This window comes from Lissotriton helveticus, chromosome 10 (genome assembly GCF_964261635.1).
Source record: "Lissotriton helveticus chromosome 10, aLisHel1.1, whole genome shotgun sequence".
Taxonomy (NCBI): domain Eukaryota; kingdom Metazoa; phylum Chordata; class Amphibia; order Caudata; family Salamandridae; genus Lissotriton; species Lissotriton helveticus.
In genome coordinates, this window is record NC_136071.1 from 414354681 (window position 1) to 414382448 (window position 27768).

General features: G+C 44.7%; 1 protein-coding gene across 2 annotated transcripts in view; it reads right to left on the minus strand.

Moving 5' to 3' along the window:
- The window catches only part of RGS11 (regulator of G protein signaling 11), a 2073835-nt gene that overhangs the window by 527612 nt on the left and 1518455 nt on the right, over nt 1-27768 (minus strand). For both annotated transcript variants that reach the window (XM_078664273.1, XM_078664274.1), the window contains exon 13: nt 20714-20829. In XM_078664273.1, the coding sequence (XP_078520399.1) occupies nt 20714-20829 (116 nt within the window). The remainder of the gene's footprint in view (nt 1-20713; nt 20830-27768) is intronic.

Below are 27768 nucleotides of genomic sequence, written 5' to 3' on the forward strand. Positions count from 1 at the left end.
AGTATGTGCCAGGGAGCTGCGTTGCAGAGAGGTGTACAGAGGCCACGCTCCTATATACACCTCTCTGCAGCACAGCTCTGTGGCACTTACTGGAGGTACCTGGTGAGCTAGTTGAATCCCAGGGACCATCAGGATTCAAGGGACTTTATCCCCTAACTCAAAACGCGCCATAGGGTGCTTTTTTGCACAGTGGTGAAGGGAGGGGCGGGGCCTGAGGTTACATGTGTGCAAACACACCCTGTGGCGTGTTTTAAGTTGGGGAATGAATTCCTCTTCAATCCTGAGGCTCCCTGGGTGCCAACTAGCCCACCACTTACCTCCAGTAAGCACCACTGTTCTGCGTTGCAGATAGGTGGCCAGGCCATGCCCCTTTTTACATCACTCTGTAACATAGCTGTGGCGCTTACTGGAGGTAAGTGGTGGACTAGTTGGCCCCCAGGGACCCTCAGAATTGAAGAGGAATTAATTCCCAAACTTAAAACGCACCACAGGGTGTGTTTGCACACATGTCATCTCAGGTCCCAGACTCAGGGGGACTTAATCCCCCAATTTACAACGCATCAGGGGGTGCATTTGTGCAGTGGTGCAGGTAGGGGGCTTGGCTTGATGTCACAATTGTGCAAAAGTGCCCTGTGGTTGTTTTAAGTTGGGGAATTAATGCCCCTTGAATCCTGAGGGTCTCTAGGGCCAACTAACCCACCAGGTACGGCCAGTAGGTGCCACAGAGTTCCATTGCAGAGAGGTGTAAAATGGTCCATGGCCTTGGACCACCACTCTGCAATGCAGCTCTGTGGTGCTTACTGGAGGTACGTGGTGTGCTAGTTGGACCCAGGGACTCTCAGGATTCAAGGGGACTTAATCCCCCAACTTAAATCGTGCCACAGGGTGCCTTTGCACAGTGGTGAAGGGAGGGGGCCGGCCAGAGGTGACTTGTTTAAACACACCTGTGGCGTGTTTTAAGTTGGGGAATTAAGTTCCCTTCAATCCTGAGGGCCCCTGTGAGCCAACTAGGCCACCAGGTACCTCCGGTAAGCACCACAGGCCTGCGTTGCAGAGAGGTCATCCAGGCCATGCCCCTTTTTACACCTCTGTGCAACACAGCTCTGTGGCGCTTACTGGAGGTACTTAGTGGGCTAGTTGGACCACAGGGACCCTCAGGATTCAAGGGGACTTTATCTCCCAACTTAAAACGGCCACTGGGTGTGTTTGCAAACATGTCGCCTCAGGCCCCCCTCCCTTCACCACTGTGAAAATGCACCCTGTGGCACGTTTTAGGAGGTGGTTTTAATCCCCCTGTCCTATTATGTACTAGGGACTTACAGAGGAGGCCATGCTAATCACAGGGGTACCCCAACGCATAGTGTTCCCTAGTGTATGTAGGTGTTTTCACTGTATTCTAAGTGTCATTTAGCATAGCACTGGCTCTAGGCATGGTTTGTCAGAGTCAGTTTCCACCAGTACCCATCTGAAAAAGTTGTGGGCACAGGATGATTTTGCAACAAGGCCTCTTTCTGCTCCTCTGTTTGTTCTTTCTGCACATTGTGCTTCTTCCTGCACTTTTCTTCATCTTTGTGGACTTTTGTTGCTTCTTTCTGCATTTCTTTTGCTTCTTTCTGTGCCTTTTTTCTTCTTTCTGTACATGTCCTACCTCTGTAGGCATAGATAGAAATTAGCATTTAAAAAACCTTTGAAATTCAGTGAAAAAACCATAGGTTTCCGGCACGTTATAGTTAAAAATTAGCATTTAAAAAACCTTTGACATTCACTGAAAAAACTATAGGTTTCAAGCACATTATAGTTAGAAATTAACATTTAAAAAACCTTTGACATTCACTGAAAAAACCATAGGTTTCAAGCACATTATAGTTAGAAATTAACATTTAAAAAAACCTTAGAAATTCACTGAAAAAACCATAGGTTTCAGGGGCGTTATAGTTAGTTGGACATTTCACTCGTACAAAACCATAGAAATTCCCCTGTTATAGTTAGTTCAGCTAACTATAACTCGTGCACCCGCAATGCACTGCTGATGAGGTCACATATTAAATCACTCATGACATGGTCAGTGACATCACTGATGACATCACTTATGACATCCCAAATGACATCACTGATGAACCTTCGGGTTGTGGGGATATATAGGACTTGTAGGTTCACCAAGAACCCGACAAACCCAAAGCCAATAACTGGGCACTGTCTTGCAATGGTTTTATTATTATGTACCGGGTATATAACAATTAATTTGGGAAAATATATACATGAAAAAATCGGTATGAAAGACACCTATGTATTTCTGAAATTGGAACAAAATATAGAGTTTAGAAACTCTAGATATTTGCACATTTCCGAAAATGTGATTACCCATACTAGCATGAGAATTATAGGTCATTTTTCAAAATGACTTCTTTCTTACATATTGTCTTTCATTTGGAAGGCAGAAATGCATCGAATGTCAATAGGTAATAACAGTTGCTCTACAAATCTTTGTTACCCTAAGCCTCCCAATAAAAATGGTACCTCACTTGTGTGGGTAGGCCTCGTGCCCGTGACAGAAAACGACTCAAACCGGAATGTGGACACACTTTATTTTTACAGTGAAAACCGACCCTTTTTTTGCAAAGTGCCTAGCTGTAGATTTTGAACCCTAGCTCTGTGGGCACCCAGGGAAACCTAGCAAAACTATATATTTTTGAGAACCAGACACCAAGGGGAATCCAGGATGGGGTGACTTGACTGGCTTTCACCAGGTTCTATTAACCAGAATCGCTTGCAAACCTAAAAAGTTGTCAAAAAAACAAATTGTCCTCACATTTCTGTGGTGGAAAGTTATGGAATCTGTGTGGATACAAAAAAGTCCAACCACCCCCCCTTCCCCAAAGTCTTCTGAGAACAATGCTACTTCACTTGTGTGGGTAAGCCTAGTGCCCGCGACATAAAATGGTCCAAAACACAACATGGACACACCACATTTTCACAGTGAAAACTGATCCATTTTTTGCAAAGTGCCTAGCTGTAGATTTTGAACCCTATCTCTGCTGGCACCTAGGGAAACCTAGCAAACCTATACATTTGTGAAAACTAGACACCCATGGGAATCCAGTATGGGGTGATTTGACTGGCTCTCACCAGGTTCTGTTACCCAGAATCCCTTCCCAAACCTCAAAATGTGTCCCAAAAACACACTTTCCTCACATTTCTGTGGTGGGAAGTTCTGGAATCTGAATGATCCACAAAATCCCCCCCACCCCGCGTTCCCCAAAGTCTTCCAAGAAAAATGGTATCTCACTTCTGTGGGTAGGCCTAGTGCCCATGACAGGAAACGGCCCAAAACACAACATGGGAAGACCACATTTTTAAAAACTAGACAACCAGGGAAATCCAGGATGGGGTGACTTGACTAGCTCTCACCAGGTTCTGTTACCCAGAATCCCTTGCAAACCTAAAACTAATTTTCTTTTTTAAAAACACATTTTCTTCACATTTCTGTGGTGGAAAGTTATGGAATCTGCATGGATCCACAAAATTCCACCCACCCCGCGTTCCCTAAAGTCTTCTGAGAAAAATGGTACTTCACTTGTATGGGTAGGCCTAGTGCCCGTGACACGAAACAGCCCAAAACGCAACCTGGATACACCACATTTTCACAATGAAAAGGGACCCTTTGTTTGCAAAGTGCCTAGCTCTATATTTTGAACCCTAGCTCTGCCGGCACCTAGGGAAACTGAGCCAACCTATACTTTTGTGAATACTAGACACCCAGGGAAATCCAGGATGGGGTGGCTTGTCTGGCTCTAACCAGGTTCTGTTACCCAGAATCCCTTGCAAACCTCAAAATGTGTCCACTTCTCTGAGTAGGTCTAGTGCACATGACAGGAAACGGCCCAAAACGCAACATGGAAACACCATATTTTCAGAGTGAAAACTGACACTTTTTTTGCAAAGTGCATAGCTGTAGATTTTGAATCCAAGCTCTGCCGGCACTTAGGGAAACCTAGCACACCTATACATTTTTGAAAACTAAACATCCAGGGAAATCCAGGATGGGGTGACTTGTTTGGCTTTCACCAGCTTCTGTTACCCAGAATCAATTGCAAACCTCAAAATTTGTCCCAAAAAACACATTTTCATCACATTTCTGTGGTGGAAAGTTCTGGAATGTGCTTGGATCCACAAAATTCCACCCACCCCGTGTTTTCCAATGTCTTGCGAGAAAATTGATACCTCACTTGTGTAGGTAGGCCTAGTGCCCCAGACAGGAAATGTCCCAAAACGCTACATGGACATACCACATTTTCACAGTGAAACTGACTCTTTTTTGCAAAGTGCCTAGCTGTAGATTTTGAACCCTAGCTCTACTGGCACATAGGGAAACCTAGCAAACCTATACATTTTCTGAAAGTAGACACCCAGGGGAATCCATGATGGGGTGATTTGCCTGGCTTTCACCAGGTTCTGCTACCCAGAATCCCTTGAAAACCTCAATTTGTAAAGAAAAAACTAAATTTCCTCACATTTCTATGGTGCAAAGTTCTGGAATCTGTGTGGATCCACAACATTCAACCCACCCCGCATTTCCCAAAGCCTTCCGAGAAAAATGGTACCTCACTTGTGTGGGTGGGTCAAGTACCCGCGACAGGCAAGGGCCCAAAACCAATTGAGGCGAAATCAAAATTACCTATCACAAAACAACATGGTTTTGCACAGGGGAACCCTACCACACCCACACATTATTAAAAACTAAGCACCAGGGGGAGTCCAGCAAGGTATGGCTTGCTTGGGTCCCCCAACATTTCCCTACCCAGAATACCCTGGAAACCTCAAATTTAACTGAAGAAAGTCACTTTTTTCTAAAGATTTCAGTGTGGGAAAGTTATGAAATCTGCATGGATCCACAAATTTCCTACTATCCAGCATTCCCCCAAGTCTCCTGATAAAAATGATACTTCACTTGCGTGGGTGGTCAAGTACCCACAACAGGCAATGGACCAAAACCTATTGAGGCATATCAAAAATTCCCTATCACAAAACAACCTGGTTTTGCTAGAGGGATCCCATGAGTTTTTGACCCCGGGCTCGGCGGCCATATAGGGAAATCCACAAAAGTAAGTAAGTAAGTGTTTTATTTGCATAATTAATTAAAATCATTGCAATTCGTTCAGGCACTGGTTAAAAATTAAAAAGCACTAATCAAATCCTAAAAAAACAGTGAGCACATAAAAAAGGAAAAATTAGTTTTGGAAATTAGAGTTCATTCTTGGTCACCTAGTGGTAACAAAAGGTTAATTTCAAACATAAATTTTACAAAGCGAGTAGCCATCTGAGATGAGTCGCCCCTCATGCATAATTCTAGTGCTTCTTGACATGTCCTGATGTTAAGAGAAAGCCAAATAGGACGAAGCCAGAAAGTTCGTAGGGCGAGTAAGCATCTACAGATGCACAAGATGTGAATTAGGTTTTCTTCCTCTTGTTTGCAGAAACGGCATTGTGTGGGGGCAGCTTTCTTATATCCTTGTCCGAACTTATACGCCATCAGTGGGATTAAGTCAAAATGTAATCTCATTAATTGGTGTTTTACCTGTGGTTTCATAGGCGATGAGAGATAGACCGGTAGTGTTTTTGGAGTGCAGAGTTTAGAAGCCCAACTGCTGTGAAAGAGCTTTAACAGTGATTGTGCGTCATGTTCATAGGACAGTATTTTTGCTTGTTTAGTCAGAAGTTTGGATATTGTCTCTATAGGTAACGAAATTATCCATATATCCTGGGCCTTTAATGTTTCCAAGCAGTATGTCAAGTATTTATTCCAAGATGTGTCGGGATTGCTGAGCAATGACCATATACAGCCCTTTAGAGTGTGAGGACAAGCTAGTTTTGTTTTTACACTATAAGCAATAAATCTTGCACTCATAACCCAGTGTTGGGAAGACAGCGAGAATTCCATTCAGATTTGGGCATGTGAAGTCGAGTTTGGTAGTTGGAACACTCTACCAAAGCATGCTGACTGAGCTCTATCTAGCCAGATGGACATTTTGTCTTTATAGGTTGTGGCACCGAAGGCTATTGTCGGCAGGAATTTTGCGCCTATCAGTCCTATTAATGGAGCAAAATCCGGGGAATGGAGGGCTCTCTTTGTTCTTATGAAAGCCCCCTCCAGGCTGCGGGCGACACCCTGCATTGCGGTTATGTGCGCGGTCGGTCTTCCTTTATGATCTATCCAGGCGGTATACACCCGTTACAACGGATCTTTTACTCCACAGACCCATTACAACGCGACCATTACTCCGCATACCATTACAACGCATTGCGCTGGGGGGCGCTCTAGGATAGGGAATAAGTATAATTTACTATCCAACACCTTCCCTAGGGTCCACGGGGACTGGAGTTAGAATAGTAAATTATACTTACCACTATCCAGCGCCCCAAGGCGCTATGCGTTGTAACGGTATGCGGAGTAAAAGTCGCGTTGTAATGGTCTGCGGAGTAAAAGTATGCGTTATAACGTCATACATCCATCCAGGCACCCAGGTATTTATATGCGGTGACTTATTCCAATGCCTTCATGCCTTCCCCTCAATGAACCAAGTGCTCTTTCTTGTTTTCGAGGAGGAAACTGTCATCACTTTGGTTTTGGTAATATAGATCTCCAGTGTGTTGGTTTTGCAATAAAAGATGATGGAGTTGAATAGTATTTGGAGGCCCACCTGGGTTTGATTGAGTAAGATAGTATCGTCAGCATATTGCAAAGTTTGGATTTTTGTTAATTCAATTCTCGGGGGAAAAGCTCGGCAACGTGCTAGCCATTCAGGTAGGTCTGCAAGATACTGATTAAAGAGTAAGGATGCAAGAATGCATCCTTGTTTTAGGCCTTTGTTGGTAAAGATTTTATTAGTTGATGACCATCTCGAGGTGACTCTTATTTTCACCCAGGTATCTGTATATAGAGCTATGAGAGCTTTCAGTAAAGGCTGAGGGATGCCCCATTTTGCCAATTTTTCCCAAAGTTTGGGGCGAATCACGCTATCAAAAGCCTTCCGAAAGTCAATAAAGCCCAAGTATAGTGATTTACCTTTCGTGGCTAGTGTGGTCTCGATCATATGGGCTAAGCAGATCAAATTATCTTCAATGTGGCAGCCCTTTTGGAAGCCGGTTTATGTGAAGGGAATTAAATTGCAATTTTCCACCCAAGTTTTTAATTCTGATAGAAGGACACTTGCGTATGCCTTCCCGTCTACATCGAGAAGAGCTATCATCCGATAGTTGTCAGGGCTGGAGCGTGAGCCTTTTTTATGGATGGGGACGAGTAACAATCCTCGCCAGGAAACTGGGATAGATCCACCCAGTATTGCTGTCTCAAAAAGAGGAACCAGCAGCATGGCCCATTTCTGGGCAGAGGCTTTATGTACTAGGGTGGGAATACCGTTAGGTCCTGGGGCACCCCCTGATCGCATTTTCTTTATTATAAGCGCAATTTGATTTGGGGTTATCTTAACAATTGGCATTGTATCATCGTGGGAATTAGTGTGATTAGGGATGGAAAGGCTGTTGCAGTTAATGCCTTTCGGTTCTGTATAAAGAACTTTGATTTAAACCTCCCAGTCGGCAGGAGAGATGTTTGTTGCACTAGGTGGTTTAGCAATTTTAGTAGCCTTGTTTATCCAACTCCAGAATTTTCTTTGGTCCTTTGATTTTATAATCTCATGGGAAGCTGCCCAGTGGTGTTCTTCTTCCAATCTCTTAATGATAAACCTGGCCTTCCTATATTCTTTTCGAGTAGCTTATATGCACTTTCATTATTAGCATGATTTTGCTGTAAATTATTTAGTTTATATTTGGTGTTAATTATGAGTTGCTTTTGCTCTGAGAGGGAAGATGAAACCGGACGGCCTTTGTCTAGACTTTTTGTTGACTTTGAGGCTCATTGTTCTCTGAAGTCGGCCACAATGATTTCCCATGATGATGCTGTCAAATGAGTATTACAATCTAGTTCCCATTTGGTCAGAAGAACGTCCACCTTCGCTTCAATCGTTTCCCGATTGCCCTCAGACCATCTCAATTTTCTTATGATCTCTAGGTTGGATTATTTTCCAATCAAGGGAATTTTCGGGCGGTGGGAATGCCAAAGATCAATTTTGCACGTTAAAATTGCGTGAACGCTCTCTGATGAAGGAGTTACCAAAAACTGTTTTACCAACTGGAAGTGAGTAACTGAAATCCATGTGTAATCCAGAGTGGCCATTCAGGAGGAAGATACATGAGTATATGCCGCTGGTTGATCTGAATCGATTCTTCCATTTAAAATGTGGAGGCCTAGTTGGTTTAGGTATGTTGCCAATTTTATCCCTTTGCCTTCCCTCCATTGGAACTGGGATTTTACCTCAGGGATAAAATGTAAATGTAAATGTATGTGTCTTGTAAAGCGCACTGCTGCCCTGAGGCGTCGTGGCGCTGTAGACCGCTGGGGAACCCGTCCTGGCTATCCCTGTGAGATGGTCCCTACTGGGTATCTCCAAGGTGAAACCAGGCATCCCCGGTGAATGTGAGGGGCCGTTGTAGAGATGAGGCAAGCTAATGCCCAGAGTTGCCGAGTGTGATCCCTGGTTAGAGTAGGCACCAAGGCGAGAATTATTGAGTCCGCTGACCCTGGTCCACGACCCTGCCACGTCGGGAATTGAACCCTGGTCCCGGGCCGTTCTCTGCTTCCGGGTCTGCCGCCTCTAACCAGTGAGCCACACCACTCCACATTTGTTGACTGAAGATGGTTGAAAAGTAAGGGTGGAGCCTGCCTCCATTAGATTGGAGTTAAAGTCGCCCATTATCAGCCATATATCGTTTGGGTGATGAGCATCGAGGTTGTTAATATCAGGAAGCATTTTGCTCAGTGTGGCCTCTCGTCTTATTTTGGAGGGATGCAAGTAGACGCAACCGAGGATAATTTTTTGTTGTCTCAATTTTTCCTTGTCATGGCATTGAATCTCGATGCTAATAAAAATGTAGTCACCCTGGCCTTTAAAGAGCAGTGATACCTTTGCAACCACAGTATTCTTCACGGCGATCAGCACACCTCCAGAGGCATGGCCACCTGCAACAGAAGGAATGGCATGAGATTCAATAACAGTAAAACCCTCCCAGATGGTGTTTTCCAGGGCCCAAGTTTCTTGGAAGAGCAAATATGTCCTGGGTCTTCTGGAGGCCCATGGTTAGCCGTTCAGTTTTCTCTTTTGTTAAGCCTCGAATGTTCCAAAAACAAATATTAGGATAGTGTATTTTATCGTAGTTGGTTTTATCTTCATTCAATGTTTCCTGTGTCTTACCCTAAGGCCTGGGAAAGCCAAGACCAATCTTGAGATTTATCAGGCATGAGTACACATTTGCGTGGGCCACCCGCTTTTGACGCTATTATTTGAAGTGGGTTCTCTATCCAGGGCACTGTTTTTGTTCCTGGTCGAGGGACGCATAATATTGAGGATGGTTGCTGGATGTTCTTGTCCTGTTTTAGCACTAGTTTGTTATTCCCAGCCATTGGGGAGTTGCATATTTTATCTTTTAGGAAATCTGGGTATTTAGCGTTGGTAGGGAGACTGACCCGAACGCCCCAGTTGCTCAGTTGGTTTTTGTTATTCATTAGGATTGAGGCCTGGTCTTTATTGTAGAAGGTTACCACCGTCGATTCATTTTTTATTCTGTCCCTGTTCAGGTTCAAGAAAAGCCACACTTTCGATATCCGTTGATCTTACATTTTCTAGTCCGGGGAGCTGCAAGCATAACTTTAAAATGTTTCCTCTATTTAAGATGTCCCATTTTCCTTGGGATACGTATTCTGGATACAATAGTATTTTTTGTGTTCTTGAGGCTGGGAAGGTAACTCTCGAAGGTTAGGTTTCGATTTATTCAGATATTGTTGTTTGGGGCGTGCCACTAATGTCTCGATGTGTAACTTTTCGTTAAGTGAATACTCTAAATCGTCTTGGTTGTTTGAGTTAGGACTCGAGAGGCAAACGTCTGTGTGGAGGTCGCTTCCTCTGGCTATTTCTTGAGGGGGCTGTGTCATGTATTCGGCTCTTTCCATTGGAGTCCGGGGTTTGTCTGTTTGGTTTTTTTCATACTCGTCCCTCGTTTTAACTCGTGTTGATGACACTTCTGTGAGTATTTCAGTATTTGTTGCTTCCTCCTCTATTTTAGGCAAGTGAATTACATCATGGTAATTTATAGCTTCATGCTTTGGGTCCTGATCAATGGATTTTTTTGCACCTTGGATAAGCGGAGAACTTTTGTTAAGCGATTTGATAAAATGTTCCCTGGTCTTAGTGGAATTTCTGTGAGATTTTAGATTTTTATTATTCTCTGTGATTTCTTTTGTTTCCGTTGGGTTCATTAAATTCTGCACTTGATCTGGCGGGTATTGTGGTCATTGCTAACCTTAGTTAAAGTCACATCCAATTTTTCAATAATTTCTTCATAGTGATGGACAGATTTTACAGATGACGGAATTGAGTTAGTTGTTGGGTCACTCTAATCTGTTCCTAGCCACTGTAGTAGTGCGTTGCCCTTTTTTTTGGCTTTATTTAATTTCTTTAATTTCGTCCTGTTCTTCCTGGACAAGGGGTTTCCTTCCATCGAGGTTTGTATGGTCGTGTTTGGGGGCCTAGCAAGACTCAATGAGTTGGCTAACACAGTTTCGGTGTTAAGTAAAGTTATTTTTTCTTGGGCGTTCAGTGTTAGTGAGTTTAGGATGGATATGTAGTCAGAGTGATCGACACTTCTCTGGGTGCCTGATACATACTCTTGAGCGGCAATGAGGGGCTGTTCTCGTTGGCTGCTTGACTTAACATTGTGAGATTGATGATTTGTTCTCGTGCCATTCTTATTACAACTTGAACGCTCTGCACTGTGTGAGCATGCTTTTGTTATAGTTGACTTGCTCTGAGTTTGAGGATGTGGAGAAATAGATATTTTCTGAGGCCTGGCCTGGGCCTCTTTCTTCAAATCTTCAATTAGAGTGGACATTATTTCCAGAAGTGATTCTAATTTTTTTAATAACGGATTACAATTGCAGCCATTATATTTTTGATTTAAGTTTAGGTTTATGTTTTCGTTTGGATTCAAGCTTGGATTCAAGCTTGGAATTTGATTTTGTTCCACGTTGTTTTGAGCTCTACGTATCAGAGAGTTTAATTGCTCGAGCTTTCAGTCTATTCCCATTATTGAGTCGGCTACTGAGTGTAGAATAATAATCTGAACGTCCAGTTTGTCTGCGTGCATATGAGCGGCTTTGGCCATTGAGTTCAGGGCTTGATTGGTGACTGAGAGAAGAGCCTCGACCTTGAGCATTGTTGGAATGTCATGCGGGTCCCCTTGCCTGGGTTCTATTAGGGAGTGTTTTTTTTCAAAGAAGTGGGGGTGGGCTGAAAGTACGTTGATATCTGAACTGCTTAATAAGGATTGATTCTTTTGAGAACTCTTGTTTGTGTCTTGGTGAAAACTACGAATTTTGGTTCCGGCATTGCAGCTGTTGATATTTGCTGGGGGGGCATTAAGAGCACGAACCTTAGTCTCATGCTGGCTTAGATCTTTAATCCCAGAGAGACTGAAGTGTTTTCAACTGCTGGAAACGGAGTAGATGTTAGCGAAGGGAAATCAAAACTGAGTTTTTGAATGTGGTCTTCCAATAGACCATTGGGTAGTTTTAATTTTTCTTCAGTAAGTGACGAACTTTGTAAGGTGTGAAGCTGAAGAGCTTGTGTTGGAGAGTGGGTCGACGAGATCCATATTATAGACTCTGGTGATTTACGAACTGAATCTTGTGATGGAATTTTAACTTTGGCCCTTTGAGGGGTTGTAGCTTCTGACTCGGGCTCTAGTTCATGAGTAGCTCTGTGGGGAATCAGCGTAACAGAAGGGGCTGGCAGAGCCAAGGGAGACTTAATTTTTTGTGATTCGTCTGGTCTAGGATGTGGAAATTGCCGATTTAAAGAAAGTGAGGGTAATTTTGAGCGGGCAGGAGATGCAGTGGTGAGTCCCTACCACGAACGATTATTTCGGGGTAAAGGGAGACCAAATGAGGAGAAGTTGGAACTGTTGCAAGTTGATTGTGAGGACTTGTATTCTTGTTGTGTGTGGAGTGAAGGGCACTATTATTCAATTGATCGATCCGAGAGAAATATTCCCTGATAACGCTGGCACCACTATTTTTCCATTTGGTTGGCTGTGAAGGGGGGTTTGTTTGCATTTTTTCCCTCTTTCGCGCCTCTATTGACCCCTCGAGGCGAGCTCCGACTGCTCAAACTGCTCCAGCAAATCGCGGGGGCGTGGGGATATCTGACACCCACTGCCTCCCACTTGAGAGTACAGCAGCTTAGTCTTCTGTCATTTGGCGGTCTTGTGGGGGCGATGAGTGCTTTGTGGTTGTGTACAGCTCCTTGTTTGCATCGTTGTGAGAGAAGGGCTTTTCCTTCTATTTCTCTTTTTTTTTCCTTCTCCTGTGCTTTATTAGGCTTTACTGTCCTTTGTCGCTTTGTCAGTCTTTATTACTCTTTGTTTAATAATTGGGCTTCAGGGCACGGCGAACAGCGAGGAGAGGGTGACTTCTTCCTTCCCTGCTGAACCTCGCTAGGGCAAAGCTGCACTCCGCCTTCTGACTTCCTCCTTCTGGTCTGAGCAAACGGTATATGAGGATCTCTTAAGAGCTGGAAATGCGTGTCCAGAAAAAAGTTCAAAAGTGAAGAAAGGATTAAAAATCCGAAGCTGATATATCTTTTCCCATGACTGATTGCTGGCAAGTCGGAAGAATTAACCGCCGCTGCCGGTTCTGAGCCTCCAAGCGGGGCGGGTCTTGGGGCGGCTGTTGGGGCGGTTGTTAGCACGGCTGTTGCAGCTGCGGCGGTGGAGGTGGTTTTTATCTCGAGCGTGCTATTGGTCTAAGAAGGGCTACGAGCGGAACTCTCGGGGGAACCGCAGGCTAGAAGACCTAGTATGTCTGCCTCCTCAGTCAACCCACTGGGCTCTTACTTTTGCAGCCGCCTCTAACAGCGGCCGCGCTCGCGATCACTTTCCGCCCCTCGCTGCACGCTGATTTTCCGGTAGCACTAGCACAGCACTAACCTTCCGAGGCCGGAATACGGGGGACGAGGGCCGCTTCTCCCCGGCTTGTAAACGCCGGCGTTATGAGAAAACGCCGGAGCTCTGCAGCTTTCCCTCCTCCTGCTGCTGCTCACTGCACAAGCGCCTCCTCTGACACGTGATTTGTAGGTTTGTGGCTTTGTGGCTTGGTCTGATACTGATACTGGCACTGATACTGGCACTGGTGCTCGGGGGCTTACTGGAAGATTTTGCATCCTTTTAAATATTTTGTGGCTTTATGGCTTTGTCTGATCCTGGTACTGCTGCAGTTGCTGGTTCTAGGGGGCTGCAGGTGGAATTCGCACCCCCTATTCCTGTGCACCCATGCACCCCTCTCACGGGTATTCCGTTGAACAGTCCTGCTACTGCCACTGCTGGGAGTGGGGGGGCGCCCGGGAAACCTACCGCTCTTGCCTCCTGCCTCCTCCTACCTCCTACGAGCAGAGTCTCGGCAGGATTTTGTCCGGCGGCCACACGCCCTCATGCCCACACACTGTCTTGCTCACCTTGGCGACCTGCCAAGAGAGAAGCCGCATACAGGGCCCCCACAGCTGTCTCCTCTTTCTCCTTTATCCTCATGGCAACCCGCGGCAATGGTACGGCAGGACGGTGCAGTCAGTACGGGAGCACGGGAACACGGGTACACGGGGCCGCTTGCACCGCGACTCCCTTCTCCCAGCGCCGGCACTCTGTAGCACTCTGTGGCGGTCGGTGAGCAGCAAGCAGCGGACTGGAACAGCAGTCGAGCAGGAGCAGGAGTCCGACAAAACGCACATATTTCTGAAAACTAGACACCCGGGGGAGTCCTGCAAGGTATGGCTTGCGTGAGTCCCCTACATTTCCCTACCCAAAATCCCCTGCAAACCTCAAATGTTGTTGAAAAAATCTATTTTTTTCTCACATTTCTGTGTGAGAAGTTGAAGGATCACTGGGCTAACACACATTTCCTACTACCCAGCGTTCCTCCAGGTCTCTCGATAAAAATGGTACCTCACTTGTGTGGGTAGGCATAGTGGCTGACACAGGAAATGGCCCAAATCGTATAGTGGAGACTTCAAATTTACCTATAATAAAACTACCTGATTTTGGGAGGGCACCTGGATTTTGGCCCGTGCTCGCCGCCATCTAGGGAAACCTACCAAACCCAGACATTTCAGAAAATTAGACCCCCTTGGGAGTCCAACGAGGTATGGCTTGCGTGGATCCCCCAATGTTTCCATACCCAGAATCCCCTGCAAACCTCAAATTTAGCTGAAAAAAATATTTTCCCACATATTTTTGTGTTGAATCACCGTTCCAGCACATATGTCCCACCCAAAAAAAATTGTGCTTAAGAATTGTCGGTGTTACACTAAATCCCTATGTTTTGGGCTTTGCCCAGTCACAGGCCCTTGCCCTACCCACACAAGTGAGGTATCATTTTACTCGGGAGACAGAGAGGAATGCTGTGGGGTAAGACATTTGTGCCAGCCCGGTGATTCCACCCAAAAAAATGAGGAAAATTTGTTTTTTTCAGCTAAATTTGAGGTTTGCAGGGCATTTTGGGTAGGGAAACATTGAGGGATCCATACAAGCCATACCTCACTAGACTCCCCCGGGTGTCTAGTTTTCAGAAATGTGTGGGTTTTGTACTTTCCCAAGATGGCTGCAGAGCCCAGAGCCAAAAACCCAGATGACCTCCCTTGCAAAACCAGGTTGTTTTGCGATAGGTCATTTTGATGTCTCCTCAATACTTTTTGGGCCCTTGCCTGTCGCGGGTGCTTGACCCAACCACGCAAGTGAGGTATTGTTTTTATCGGGAGACCTGGGGGAACGCTGGGTGGTAGGAAACGTTTGGATCTACGTAGATTCCAGAACTTTACCAGACAGAAATTTGAGAAAAAGGTGATTTTATTCAGCTAAATTTGAGGTTTGCAAAAGATTCTGGGTAGGAAAACGTTGGGAGACCCATGCAAGCCATACCTCGCTGGACTCCCACGGGTGCCTAGTTTTCAGAAATGTGTGGGTTTGGTAGTTTCCCAAGATGGCCACCGAGCCCGGGACCAAAAGCCAGATGGCTTTGTGATAGGTCATTTTGATGTCTCCTCAATAGGATTTGGGCCCTTGCCTGTCGTGGGTACTTGACCCACCCATGCTAGTAAGGTATCATTTTTATCGGGAGATCTGGGGAAACACTGGGTGGTAGGCATATAATGGATCCACGTAGATTCCAGAACTTTCCCAGACAGAAATTTGAGAAAAACTTGATTTTTTCAGCTAAATTTGATGTTTGCAGGGGATTCTGGGTAGGAAAATCTTGGGGCACCCACAAAAGCCATACCTCACTGGACTCCCCCGGTGTCTATTTTACAGAAATGTATGGTTTTGGTAGTTTCCCAAGCCCGGGCCCACTCGCACTCGAATTTGCGTTTGATTTTTAAATATCACTTGCATTATTTTAAATTGTGTTCAGCCATCCTACGCATTCACCGCAAACAGCCGACTTAGGCGCTGACCGGGGGGTATTTTGGCTGCATTAGAAGACTGCCAGTTGAAGTGGCCACCATCTTGAGGGAAGCAACAGGTAGCGGGCTAGTTATTTTTCCTGGATTGCATAAATGTCCGCAATAGCATGTACGCGCAGCACCTAGTGATCCTGAGGCGGAAGCCGGGAGTCCACTTAATCAATCGCACTCGCACTTGCGTTTGATTTTTAAATATCACTTGCATTATTTGCACCAAAGGCAAGCCCGTCTGCGCCCGTCCGCGCCCGGATGAGCCCAGAGGCAGGAAATGCTGTTCAAAACAGGGTAAGCACTCTAACCACGAACCGACTAACCTATTCTGCTAAAACTCTGCTTAATATCAGAACTAGGGAATTAACCAGTCACTCTGTTAACATTTGTTGCCCTAGAAATTTCCCAATTGTGCTGGAAGGGCCAGTAGCTTGGGGGACCTGCCTCTTTCAAAGAGATCTAATTACGTCTAGCACACTGCATCCAAAAAATTAACTTGATCAAGACATAACTAGTCCCAAGAATATTCTATGTAATGTAAGATCTTTAGCAAAACATCCCATTGAGGGGAGAGGTGTGGCGCCGCGGCCAGGGTGACTGACTCCGGAATCTGGGGATCACGGTTCGATCCTCGGGCCGGCGGCAGATTAGCTCAGCACCATGTGACTCTGGGCAGTAGCTTGCTTAATCTTCCCGACGGCCCCCAGCGCCAAGAGACCCTAACGGGTGATGGTTCGCGCTTTACAAATGTGGATTATTATTGAAATATAGGATATGATCACCACACACTCCCTAGAGCTCTGTTCTTTCACTGACACTTGGTTAAATCCCACAAACCACCCATCGATCATTTTAGCCATCCCGGATGGTTATAAATTCATACATCTAGATAGGGATGCAAAAATGAGGGGTGGCATTGCCATAGTTTTCAAAAACCATCTTAAGGTGCAATGGACTTCTACCTTATGCAATGACAGCTTGGAACTGGGTATCTTTAAAATAACCATGTCACTTACAGATAGTTGGAATGGAGCACTGATTTATGGGCCTCCAGGACCTAGAGCTAATTTTTCCACTTACTTGATTGAGCAAATAGCCATGCAAGTCTTAGGTTCCAGCAAATTTATTTTGCTGGGGGATTTTAACTTTCATGGTGAAGATTTCGCCAACCCAGAAGTGAACAAACTTATAACTTGTCTTAATTTAATTGGACTTTCCCAAAGGGTTACCGGCTCTACACATCAGGCTGGCCATGCCTGGAAGTCATCTTTACTAACATTGATCACCTCACCTGTTACTCTTCTTATCCCCTAACAAGGACCAATCACTCAATGGTCATGTTTTCCAGTCAATCTCAGTCTACTACGATCCTAGCAGGGAACACAGGACAGAAGGAGTTGCGTAGACCTTGGCACAACCTATCCCTGAAAACCTTTTAGGAGGTATTCCATACCCATACATCTGAGAGTGGCTCAGACGTCTCTGACATTTCTGGGATGTTGGAAGGTTTCAACTCTGCCTTAGCAACAGCACTGGACTCCACAATCCCTCCCAAAAAATATAGCTCAGTCCAGCGGCGGCAATCAGCCCCCTGGTACACATCCGAGCTAAAAACTGATACATCCAAGTGCAAAACACTGGAGAGACGATGGAGAATCAGTAAAGATGTGCTGGACAGACAGGCTTTCAAACTATCTCTGTCCAGTGATCATCAAAGAATAAAAACCGCTAGGTGAACCTTTATTATGAATCAAATTGACCAGGCCAGCAATTCATCCAAAGACCTGTTCAATATAGTTAAGGACTTTTTATCACCACAAGCTTGTAGACAATCCCCGGCGGAATCTCAAGAACTATGCAACTCGTTAGCAGTCTATTTTCATGAAAAAATTGAGCATATTTATGCTAACTTTCCAACTACTAAGTCCCAGAAGCCGGATCTCCTTACTGGGCCAGGAGAACTGGGGATATCGACAGCTAGTACCCTCTATCAGTTTGAGACAATCACGTTAGAGGAGGTAACCAATTCACAATCCTTTGCCAAATCTGGCTCGCCATGGGACCCCTGCCCTCCCAGGATAATGGCCCTTCTGTCTACCAATTGTACTCCTGAAATTCAATTTTTTTAAATGTTCAATTCAATCAGGTATTATTCCCACCCCATGGAAAGAAGCATATGTACCACCTATATTAAAAAAAACAACCTCCGACCCTCTGGTACTCAGTAATTATCGACCAATATCCTTGTTACCCCTGCTGGGCAAACAATTGGAAACCGCAATAAATAGGCAGCTAAGCTCATATCTTGAGTCTAATACAATTCTGGACCCCTCACAGTCAGGGTTCCGGACAGACTTTAGCACTGAGACCGCTATCCTGGCAGTGACTGACTCCCTGAGGCAGGTTATGGATGTTGGAGGATCAGTAGTCCTGATCCTCATTGATCTCTCCACGGCATTCAATACCATTTCACACTCAAAGCTCGTGGAGAGACTACATTCCTGTGGTATTCAAGGACTAGCCCTCAATGGCTGCAGAATTTTTTGTTGGATAGACGTCAAACGATTATGCTAGGCCCCTACCTCTCAGAGAAAACTCGGCTGGATAAGGGAGTTCCCCAGGGCTCTTGTCTAAGTCCAACACTATTTAATGTTTATACGGCCCCTTTGGCAAACATTGTAGAACCATTAGGGTTTGAGATAATCTCATATGCTGACGATACTCAGCTTATGTTCTCAATCGGTTCCAACAAAGAAGATGAGAAAATGTGATTTTCAGCAAGTATGCTCGCCATCTCAAACTGGATGACGGAGAATTGCCTTCAGTTGAATACTAGCAAAACCAAGGTTATGCTAATGGGGAAAGCATCAACCATTTGGACGGAGGTTTGGTGGCCGTCTCAGCTGGGAGCTGCCCCCATCCCTACATAATCTGTGAAAAATCTTGGATTAAAACTTGATCAGACACTATCCATGAAAGACCACATTGCGGTCACTACTAGCTCCTGTTATTATAGCTTACGTCTCCTACGCAAGATTTTGCCCTATCTGCCCACCAAACACCGTAGAACCCTGGTCCAGGCTATGGACTATGGAAATGCTCTGTTAGCTGAAGTAGGTGAGACGTTACTTGCTAAACTGCAGGTCATTCAAAATACTGCAGCAAGAATGATTCTGAATCGCCCTCCAGGTTCCCTCTCAGGCCCCTTGCTGAGAGAGCTCCATTGGTTATCAGTAAGGAAGAAATCCAATTTTATGATCTGCTGCCTCATATACAATGCCTTACACAGCAAAGGCCCCTATTATCTGCAAAAGAAATTTACCAAACAGGCTTCTGACCGTAACCTTAGATCTAATTCTCTAGCCCTTCTAAAAGTCCCCTGAATAAGTCTTAGTCGCACAGAGGGCAAAGCCTTCTCTTACCTTGCTCCACGGTACTGTAACCAACTGCCTATTGCATTGCGGGAATGCTCCTCATATACTGTCTTGAGAAAACAATTAAAAGCTTTTCTGTTTTGAATCTATGCATCAATCTGATTTTGGTTCCACCCTCTTTTCAGTAGGTAAGCGCCAAGATGACCCCGGGTGAGTCATGCGCTATAAAAATTTGCCTAACATAACATAACAATGAGAGAAGGGTTTGACATACATGGCCCAGGTGTTTCTTTATGGTTTCTGTCATGTGTATTTGTGGCTTGGTCTAGATGCCCTTATACGGTTTCGGGCTTTGGGAGCTTTTTAATCAATAGGTTTTTCTCCATCACCTTGATTTAGAGTTTTTTAATATGAAATATGCTTGCACAATAGTTTGTTTTATCTTCACAAATTGATGCTCACAAAGTCACCATCATTGACTATAGGTCCACCATGTGCAAGCCTTTGCACTTGCACATTGGGTCACGTTTATATCTGAATTTAGATTGTGCACACCAGTTGTATGTGTGGTGTCACAATGGCCATTGTTTAGTTTTTTGTTTACTCAGCCTTGGGAAAGTCGCAGGACGATTTCCCAGTTTTCGCGACAAAACACGTGTTGGCTGACCAGAAAGAAAAGAATAAAAGAAAGAGAAGATTTCTGAAACTGTGTTTATAATTTGTGTATACTTGCATTGATATTTAATATCACTCTACAGACGTATGCTGAGGATTTTGTGAATTTCTATGTTGGCTTTGGCCATATCCTTGGGGGAGGTTGGTGGTTCTCCTCACCTTACAACACAGTAACTCAATACTATCGTGAACTGATATATATGTGTGATTGTTCCTAAGGCTGTATCTTCAAGTTATTTCATAAGCCCCCAAATCACCAGCTCACTGCTAACAGTAACCCTTGGGCAGGGAAATAATGTGAATTTCAACAAGCCACTGATAATGAAGGCCTAAATTATGAAGAAATCAAAGTGACACTTTGGAAGAACAAATTGCTGATTAAAATGAAATTATTGGATTGAGGAAATATATTCAAGCTGTGGCAGGATTAAGAATTCCAGTTTACCAGAGACATTCTTTCTCCATTAAAAATGATATATTAAGAACTGGTACTGCTGCTGTGGGCAGATAACAGATCTGGCCCTCTTGAAATGTAATCTATGCAATATAACGTCGAAATTATCATATTTAACTACTGCGAGGGCTAATCATCATAAACAATTTTTAATTGGTGCTATGTCATGTTATTGATGGTAAATAAGGTAGTCCGGTATTAGGTTTTTGGAGTTGTCTAGCAAGGCCAACATGTTTTTGCATATTTGCTGTGTTGCCATTTGTTGTGATGGTGATGAGTTCTGTTTTTTTTTTGTGATGCTGTGTGTTTGTGCTGCATTACTACAATGTGATGTTGGGTTGTACACTGGTTGTTGTAATGTGTTCTGTTTTGACTGTTCTGTTGTCCTGTGCCTTATTTTTCATTTTATGTTACATTGAGTAGGTTATTGTACTGTGGTATACAAGTGTATGTGCTCTATTTTAAAATGGATAACATCAAGTCTGTTTAGCTTTTGGAGTTTGGAGGAGGCAATGGCCCTCACTTGATAGACCTCAATACTCATTGTAAACATACATTACACTAAGACATACACAATCAGAAATATACATTATTAGACTTACCACTGAACTCTTTCTCTAGGAACTGCATGAACTCCTGTCGGCCTCTCTGGTCATTAAGCAGCTCCATGAAACTAAAGCTCCAGCGTTCCACTCGGAATTTAGTTGGTGTGAGCACTCTGCGAGAAGAAGATCACATTGACAGATGATAGACATGCTCACAATAAGGTGCCACATACATTTATTAAGGGATGTATTGAGTAACAAGTAGTAAATATCACTAGTCAAACAGGAGGTACTTAATTTATTTCTTGCTTTTCCAATTGCCAGTCTGTCATTGCTCTTATGAATCCACCGCCCCAGAATGTGGTGAGAGTACAAGCTTGCTGAAGGGAAGAATTAAGCCTTGATCCAAACAGGCTACAATATTGAAACTGATATTATTGACTGAACCAGGTTCTCCTGTATCATCATATCTGCTCTACAAACTCAAAAGACAACACATAATTGCTGAGTAGCGGCTCTGCTCCTACCCCTCATCCAACACCCACAGTACTGCTAGAAGGTCTATTTTATTACAGGAAAAAGTAAAAACCTTGTTAAATGCCCCTCTTTATACCTGAAAATCTACTTCCACCCCACAAACCTACAACATTGCTAGGCTAGCCAGGACACATCTGAAAAGGAGTGTTTAAGGGACTACACACCCTTACTAAGCATCTACACCTGGTTCTGTTTTGGTGGAAGCTGGACACAGAACTTCAGTTTATCTACTCTTTACTGTTGTAGGCATGATTTAGAGTTTTCCTAAGACAGCAACACTGAAATTGTAAAATGCTCTTTATATGTTAAAGAATATGAAATATTGGCTAAATCTTAAGTTGGTATCTTTATCTTGCATTGTGAGCACAGCAAACAGTTGCTCAGATTGACTAAAACTCATGCAGTACTGTATTGCCTGAGAAATCACTACATTTCCTAACTGTAGCAAACATAAGATGGTCCAATTCTATGTAAGTTCTCCAAGTAGATTTATTCAGGATAAGCTGGTAAGATGTTAAGCAGAGCCCCACCAGGAACAGCCTTCCTGCTGCTCAGCCCATCCACCAACTGACTCACACACTCACCAACATTCCACTCACAAACATTCTGAGAAACTGGCGAGGAATGCGCATGGGCAGGCTCCCGCGCATGCACAGTTTGAAAGAAGAAGCCGCAATGGGGAATTTTGCAGGTCAATAAGGTAAGTTTTATTTAACTTTATTTTAGCCTGTAAATCTAATTTATTAAGGCGGGTGGGAGGCGGGCGGGAGGTGGGCGGGAAGTGGGAGGCGGGCAGGCGGCCAACTTCTGTTCCGCCCGAGAATGTGCGGAAATTTGACCTGTTTTTCCGCCTTCTTTGCGGAAGGTGGAAGGTGCAAATTATCACATATTCCGTGGCGGAACGGAAATGTCCGCCCACCCTTACTCTTAATGCAGGACACAGCAAGGAGTATAGCACTGAACATTAAAAAATTACAGAAACACTGAGAAAAACAGGTGCTTCCCTTTGGTGAGCGACTCCTCACCCGAAATCTTTCACAAGTCCCAGGTAACTCACGATGCCTACTTTGCAGGTACTTGTCCTCTCTAAGGTGTATATATCTATCCTGTGGTGTAGAAAACCACAACCAACCAAAAGTAGACTGCGTGGAAATTAGATATTGACGAGAAGCCCACTGTAAAACCCTGGGATTATAGATGCGTCTGATCTTCAAGACATATGCAGCTGCGAAAACCAAATCTCCACAAGCTCTTGCCGAGACCGGAAGATCAGAAACAAAGGTAGTCATGAGAACGACTCACTAAAAGTGCAACTTCCCACTTGTATCATGGTTGTACGTAAGGAAGGGGCTTCAGCCTTACCACACCCAAGATGGCGGCATGCAGACTGACGCTGCGCAGGATGGCTATCGGTGGCATGTGCGCCATCATTGCTGCACGGAAATAATGATATGGGGAAAAAAACTGGATTGTGTAGAATGAAGATTCCAGGAACATCGAGTGGAGACGTCACTGAAGAGAGCACGGACCAGCTGATCAGGTGAGGGCACGTGAGCAGATTCAAAAAGTGCACTTTCAAAACAGGCATGACACTGCAACCCTGCCGCAAAAACTCATGGGACACCCCTTGCAAAACCTCAATAGGTTTTGGGCCATTGCCTGTCGCGGGTACTTGACCCACCCACACAAGTAAGGTACCATTTTTCTCAGAAGACTTTGGGGAATGTGGGGTGAGTGGAATGTTGTGGATCCACACAGATTCCAGAAATTTCCACAACAGAAATGTGAGGAAAATATGTTTTCAAATTTTGAGGTTTGAACGGGATTCTGGGTGACAGAACCTGGTGAAAGCCAGACAAGTCACCCCATCATGGATTCCCCTGGGTGTCTAGTTTTCAAAAATGTATAGGTTTACTAGGTTTCCCTAGGTGCCGGCAGAGCAAGGGTTCAAAATCTACAGCTAGGCACTTTGCAAAAAAAAGGTCAGTTTTCACTGTGAAAATGTGGTGTGTCCACGTTGCATTTTGGGCTGTGTACTGTTGTGGGCACTAGGCCCAACCACACAAGTGAGGTACCATTTTTTTCGGAAGACTTTGGGGAATGCAGGTGGGTGGAATTCTGTGGATTCACGCAGATTCCAGAACTTTCCACCACAGAAATGTGAGGAAAATGTTATTTTTATTTATTTTTTTACACATTTTGAGGTTTGCAAGAGATTCTGGCTAACAGATCCTGGTGAGAGCCAGACAAGTCACCCCATCCTGGATTCCTTGGGTATCTAATTTTCAAAAATGTATAGTCTTGCTTGCTTTTCATAGGTGCCGGCAGAGATAGGGTTAAAAATCTACAGCTAGGCACTTTGCAAAAAAAGTTTCAGTTTTCACTTTGAAAATGTGGTGTGTCCACGTTGTGTTTAGGGCTGTTTTCTGTTGCGGGCACTATGCGTACCCACACAAGTGAAGTACCATTTTTCTTGGAAGACTTTTGGGAATGCTGAGTGTGTTGAATTTTGTGGATCTATGTAGATTCCAGGAAAATGTGTTTTTCTTGACAAATGTTTAGGTTTGCAAGGGATTCTGGGCAGCAGAACCTGGTGAGAGCCAGTCAAGTCACCCCATCATGGATTCCCCTGGGTGTCTAGTTTTTAAAAATGTATAGGTTTTCTATGTTGCCCTAGCTGCCGACAGAGCTAGAGTTCAAAATCTAGATCTAGGCACTTTGCAAAAAAAGGGTCCGTTTTCACCGTGAAAATGTGGTGTGTCCATGTTGCGTTTTGGGCTGTTTCCTGTTGTGGGCAAAAGGCCTATCCACACAAGTGAGGTACCATTTTTCTCAGAAGACTTTGGGGAATGCGGGGTGGGTTGAAATTTGTGGATCTTTGAAGATTCCAGAACTTTGCACCACAGAAATGTGAGGAAAATGTGTTTTTTGACACATTTTTAGGTTTGCAAGGGATTCCGGGTAACATAACCTGGTGAGAGCCAGGCAAGTCACCCCATCCTGTATTTCCCTAGGTGTCTAGTTTTCACAAATGTATAGGTTTGCTTGGGTGCTGGCAGAGTTAGTGTTCATAATCTACAGCTAGGTAATTTGCAAAAAAAGGGTCAGTTTTCACTGTGAAAATGTGATCTGTCCACATTGAGTTTTGGGTCTTTTCCTGTCGAAGGCAGTTGGCCTAGCCACACAAGTGAGGTACCATTTTTCTCAAAAGACTTTGAGAAAAGCGGGGTGGGTGTAATTTTGTGGATCCACACAGATTCCAGGACTTTCAACAACAGAAATGTGAGGAAAATTTGTATTTTTGGAAACATTTTTAGGTTTGCAAGGGATTTTGGGTAACAGAACCTGGTGAGAGCCAGTCAAGTCACCTCATCCTAGATTCCCCTGGGTGTCTAGTTTTCACAAATGTATAGGTTTGCTAGGATTGCTTAGGTTCTGGCAGAGTTAGGGTTCATAATCTACAGCTAGGTACTTTGCAAAAAAAGGGTTAGTTTTCACTGTGAAAATGTGATGTGTCCACATTGCGTTTTGGATCTTTTCCTGCCGAAGGCAGTTGGCCTACCCACACAAGTGAGGTACCATTTTTCTCTGAAGACTTTGGGGAACGCGGGGTGGGTGGAATCTTGTGCATCCCCGAGATTCCAGAACTATCCACCAGGGAAATGTGAGGAAAATGTGTTTTTTTGACAAATGTGTAGGTATGCAAGTGATTCTGGGGAACATAACCTGGTGAGAGCCAGTCAAAGCACCCTATCCTTGATTTCCCTGGGTGTCTAGTTTTCAAAAATGTGTAGGTTTGCTAAGTTTCCCTAGGTGCCGGCAGAGCTACGGTTCAAAATCTACAGCTATTGCAAAAAAAAAGGGTCATTTTCACTGTGAAAATGTGGTGTGTCCATGTTGTGTTTTCCTTCCCAGTATAAGAATTGGCTTGGTAGTTTGGTTTGCCCTGTTCCCATCATGCACTGGGACAGGAACAGACTAATTTGCGTATAGCCAGGTTCTGAGCTGGGATGGTGCATTGAGCTAAAAAACGGTGATGGATTAAAACCAGGATCTCTTGACTTGGTAAGAGTATTCTGCATCATTCAGAAGCTCTGTCCATCACCACCCCCCTTTTCCTAAATCGGTTTTATCCACACTATGTGTGGGAGGGTATACTTAGACGTGAGTCCCTTGCTCATTGCACCATAAGGATTCAAGCAAGCCGGGCCGAAAAAGGCTGTGATGCCAGAAACCGGTCCCCGGAAGCTTGTTTCCTTCCCAGTATAAGAATTGGCTTGGTAGTTTGGTTTGCCCTGTTCCCATCATGCACTGGGACAGGAACAGACTAATTTGCGTATAGCCAGGTTCTGAGCTGGGATGGTGCATTGAGCTAAAAAACGGTGATGGATTAAAACCAGGATCTCTTGACTTGGTAAGAGTATTCTGCATCATTCAGAAGCTCTGTCCATCACCACCCCCCTTTTCCAAAATCGGTTTTATCCACACTATGTGTGGGAGGGTATACTTAGACGTGAGTCCCTTGCTCATTGCACCATCAGGATTCAAGCAAGCCGGGCCGAAGAAGGCTGTGATGCCAGAAACCGGTCCCCGGAAGCTTGTTTCCTTCCCAGTATAAGAATTGGCTTGGTAGTTTGGTTTGCCCTGTTCCCATCATGCACTGGGACAGGAACAGACTAATTTGCGTATAGCCAGGTTCTGAGCTGGGATGGTGCATTGAGCTAAAAAACGGTGATGGATTAAAACCAGGATCTCTTGACTTGGTAAGAGTATTCTGCATCATTCAGAAGCTCTGTCCATCACCACCCCCCTTTTCCAAAATCGGTTTTATCCACACTATGTGTGGGAGGGTATACTTAGACGTGAGTCCCTTGCTCATTGCACCATCAGGATTCAAGCAAGCCGGGCCGAAGAAGGCTGTGATGCCAGAAACCGGTCCCCGGAAGCTTGTTTCCTTCCCAGTATAAGAATTGGCTTGGTAGTTTGGTTTGCCCTGTTCCCATCATGCACTGGGACAGGAACAGACTAATTTGCGTATAGCCAGGTTCTGAGCTGGGATGGTGCATTGAGCTAAAAAACGGTGATGGATTAAAACCAGGATCTCTTGACTTGGTAAGAGTATTTTGCATCATTCAGAAGCTCTGTCCATCACCACCCCCCTTTTCCAAAATCGGTTTTATCCACACTATGTGTGGGAGGGTATACTTAGACGTGAGTCCCTTGCTCATTGCACCATCAGGATTCAAGCAAGCCGGGCCAAAGAAGGCTGTGATGCCAGAAACTGGTCCCCGGAAGCTTGTTTCCTTCCCAGTATAAGAATTGGCTTGGTAGTTTGGTTTGCCCTGTTCCCATCATGCACTGGGACAGGAACAGACTAATTTGCGTATAGCCAGGTTCTGAGCTGGGATGGTGCATTGAGCTAAAAAACGGTGATGGATTAAAACCAGGATCTCTTGACTTGGTAAGAGTATTCTGCATCATTCAGAAGCTCTGTCCATCACCACCCCCCTTTTCCAAAATCGGTTTTATCCACACTATGTGTGGGAGGGTATACTTAGACGTGAGTCCCTTGCTCATTGCAACATCAGGATTCAAGCAAGCCGGGCCGAAGAAGGCTGTGATGCCAGAAACCGGTCCCCGGAAGCTTGTTTCCTTCCCAGTATAAGAATTGGCTTGGTAGCTTGGTTTGCCCTGTTCCCATCATGCACTGGGACAGGAACAGACTAATTTGCGTATAGCCAGGTTCTGAGCTGGGATGGTGCATTGAGCTAAAAAACGGTGATGGATTAAAACCAGGATCTCTTGACTTGGTAAGAGTATTTTGCATCATTCAGAAGCTCTGTCCATCACCACCCCCCTTTTCCAAAATCGGTTTTATCCACACTATGTGTGGGAGGGTATACTTAGACGTGAGTCCCTTGCTCATTGCACCATCAGGATTCAAGCAAGCCGGGCCAAAGAAGGCTGTGATGCTAGAAACCGGTCCCCGGAAGCTTGTTTCCTTCCCAGTATAAGAATTGGCTTGGTAGTTTGGTTTGCCCTGTTCCCATCATGCACTGGGACAGGAACAGACTAATTTGCGTATAGCCAGGTTCTGAGCTGGGATGGTGCATTGAGCTAAAAAACGGTGATGGATTAAAACCAGGATCTCTTGACTTGGTAAGAGTATTCTGCATCATTCAGAAGCTCTGTCCATCACCACCCCCCTTTTCCAAAATCGGTTTTATCCACACTATGTGTGGGAGGGTATACTTAGACGTGAGTCCCTTGCTCATTGCAACATCAGGATTCAAGCAAGCCGGGCCGAAGAAGGCTGTGATGCCAGAAACCGGTCCCCGGAAGCTTGTTCCCTTCCCAGTATAAGAATTGGCTTGGTAGCTTGGTTTGCCCTGTTCCCATCATGCACTGGGACAGGAACAGACTAATTTGCGTATAGCCAGGTTCTGAGCTGGGATGGTGCATTGAGCTAAAAAACGGTGATGGATTAAAACCAGGATCTTTTGACTTGGTAAGAGTATTCTGCATCATTCAGAAGCTCTGTCCATCACCACCCCCCTTTTCCAAAATCGGTTTTA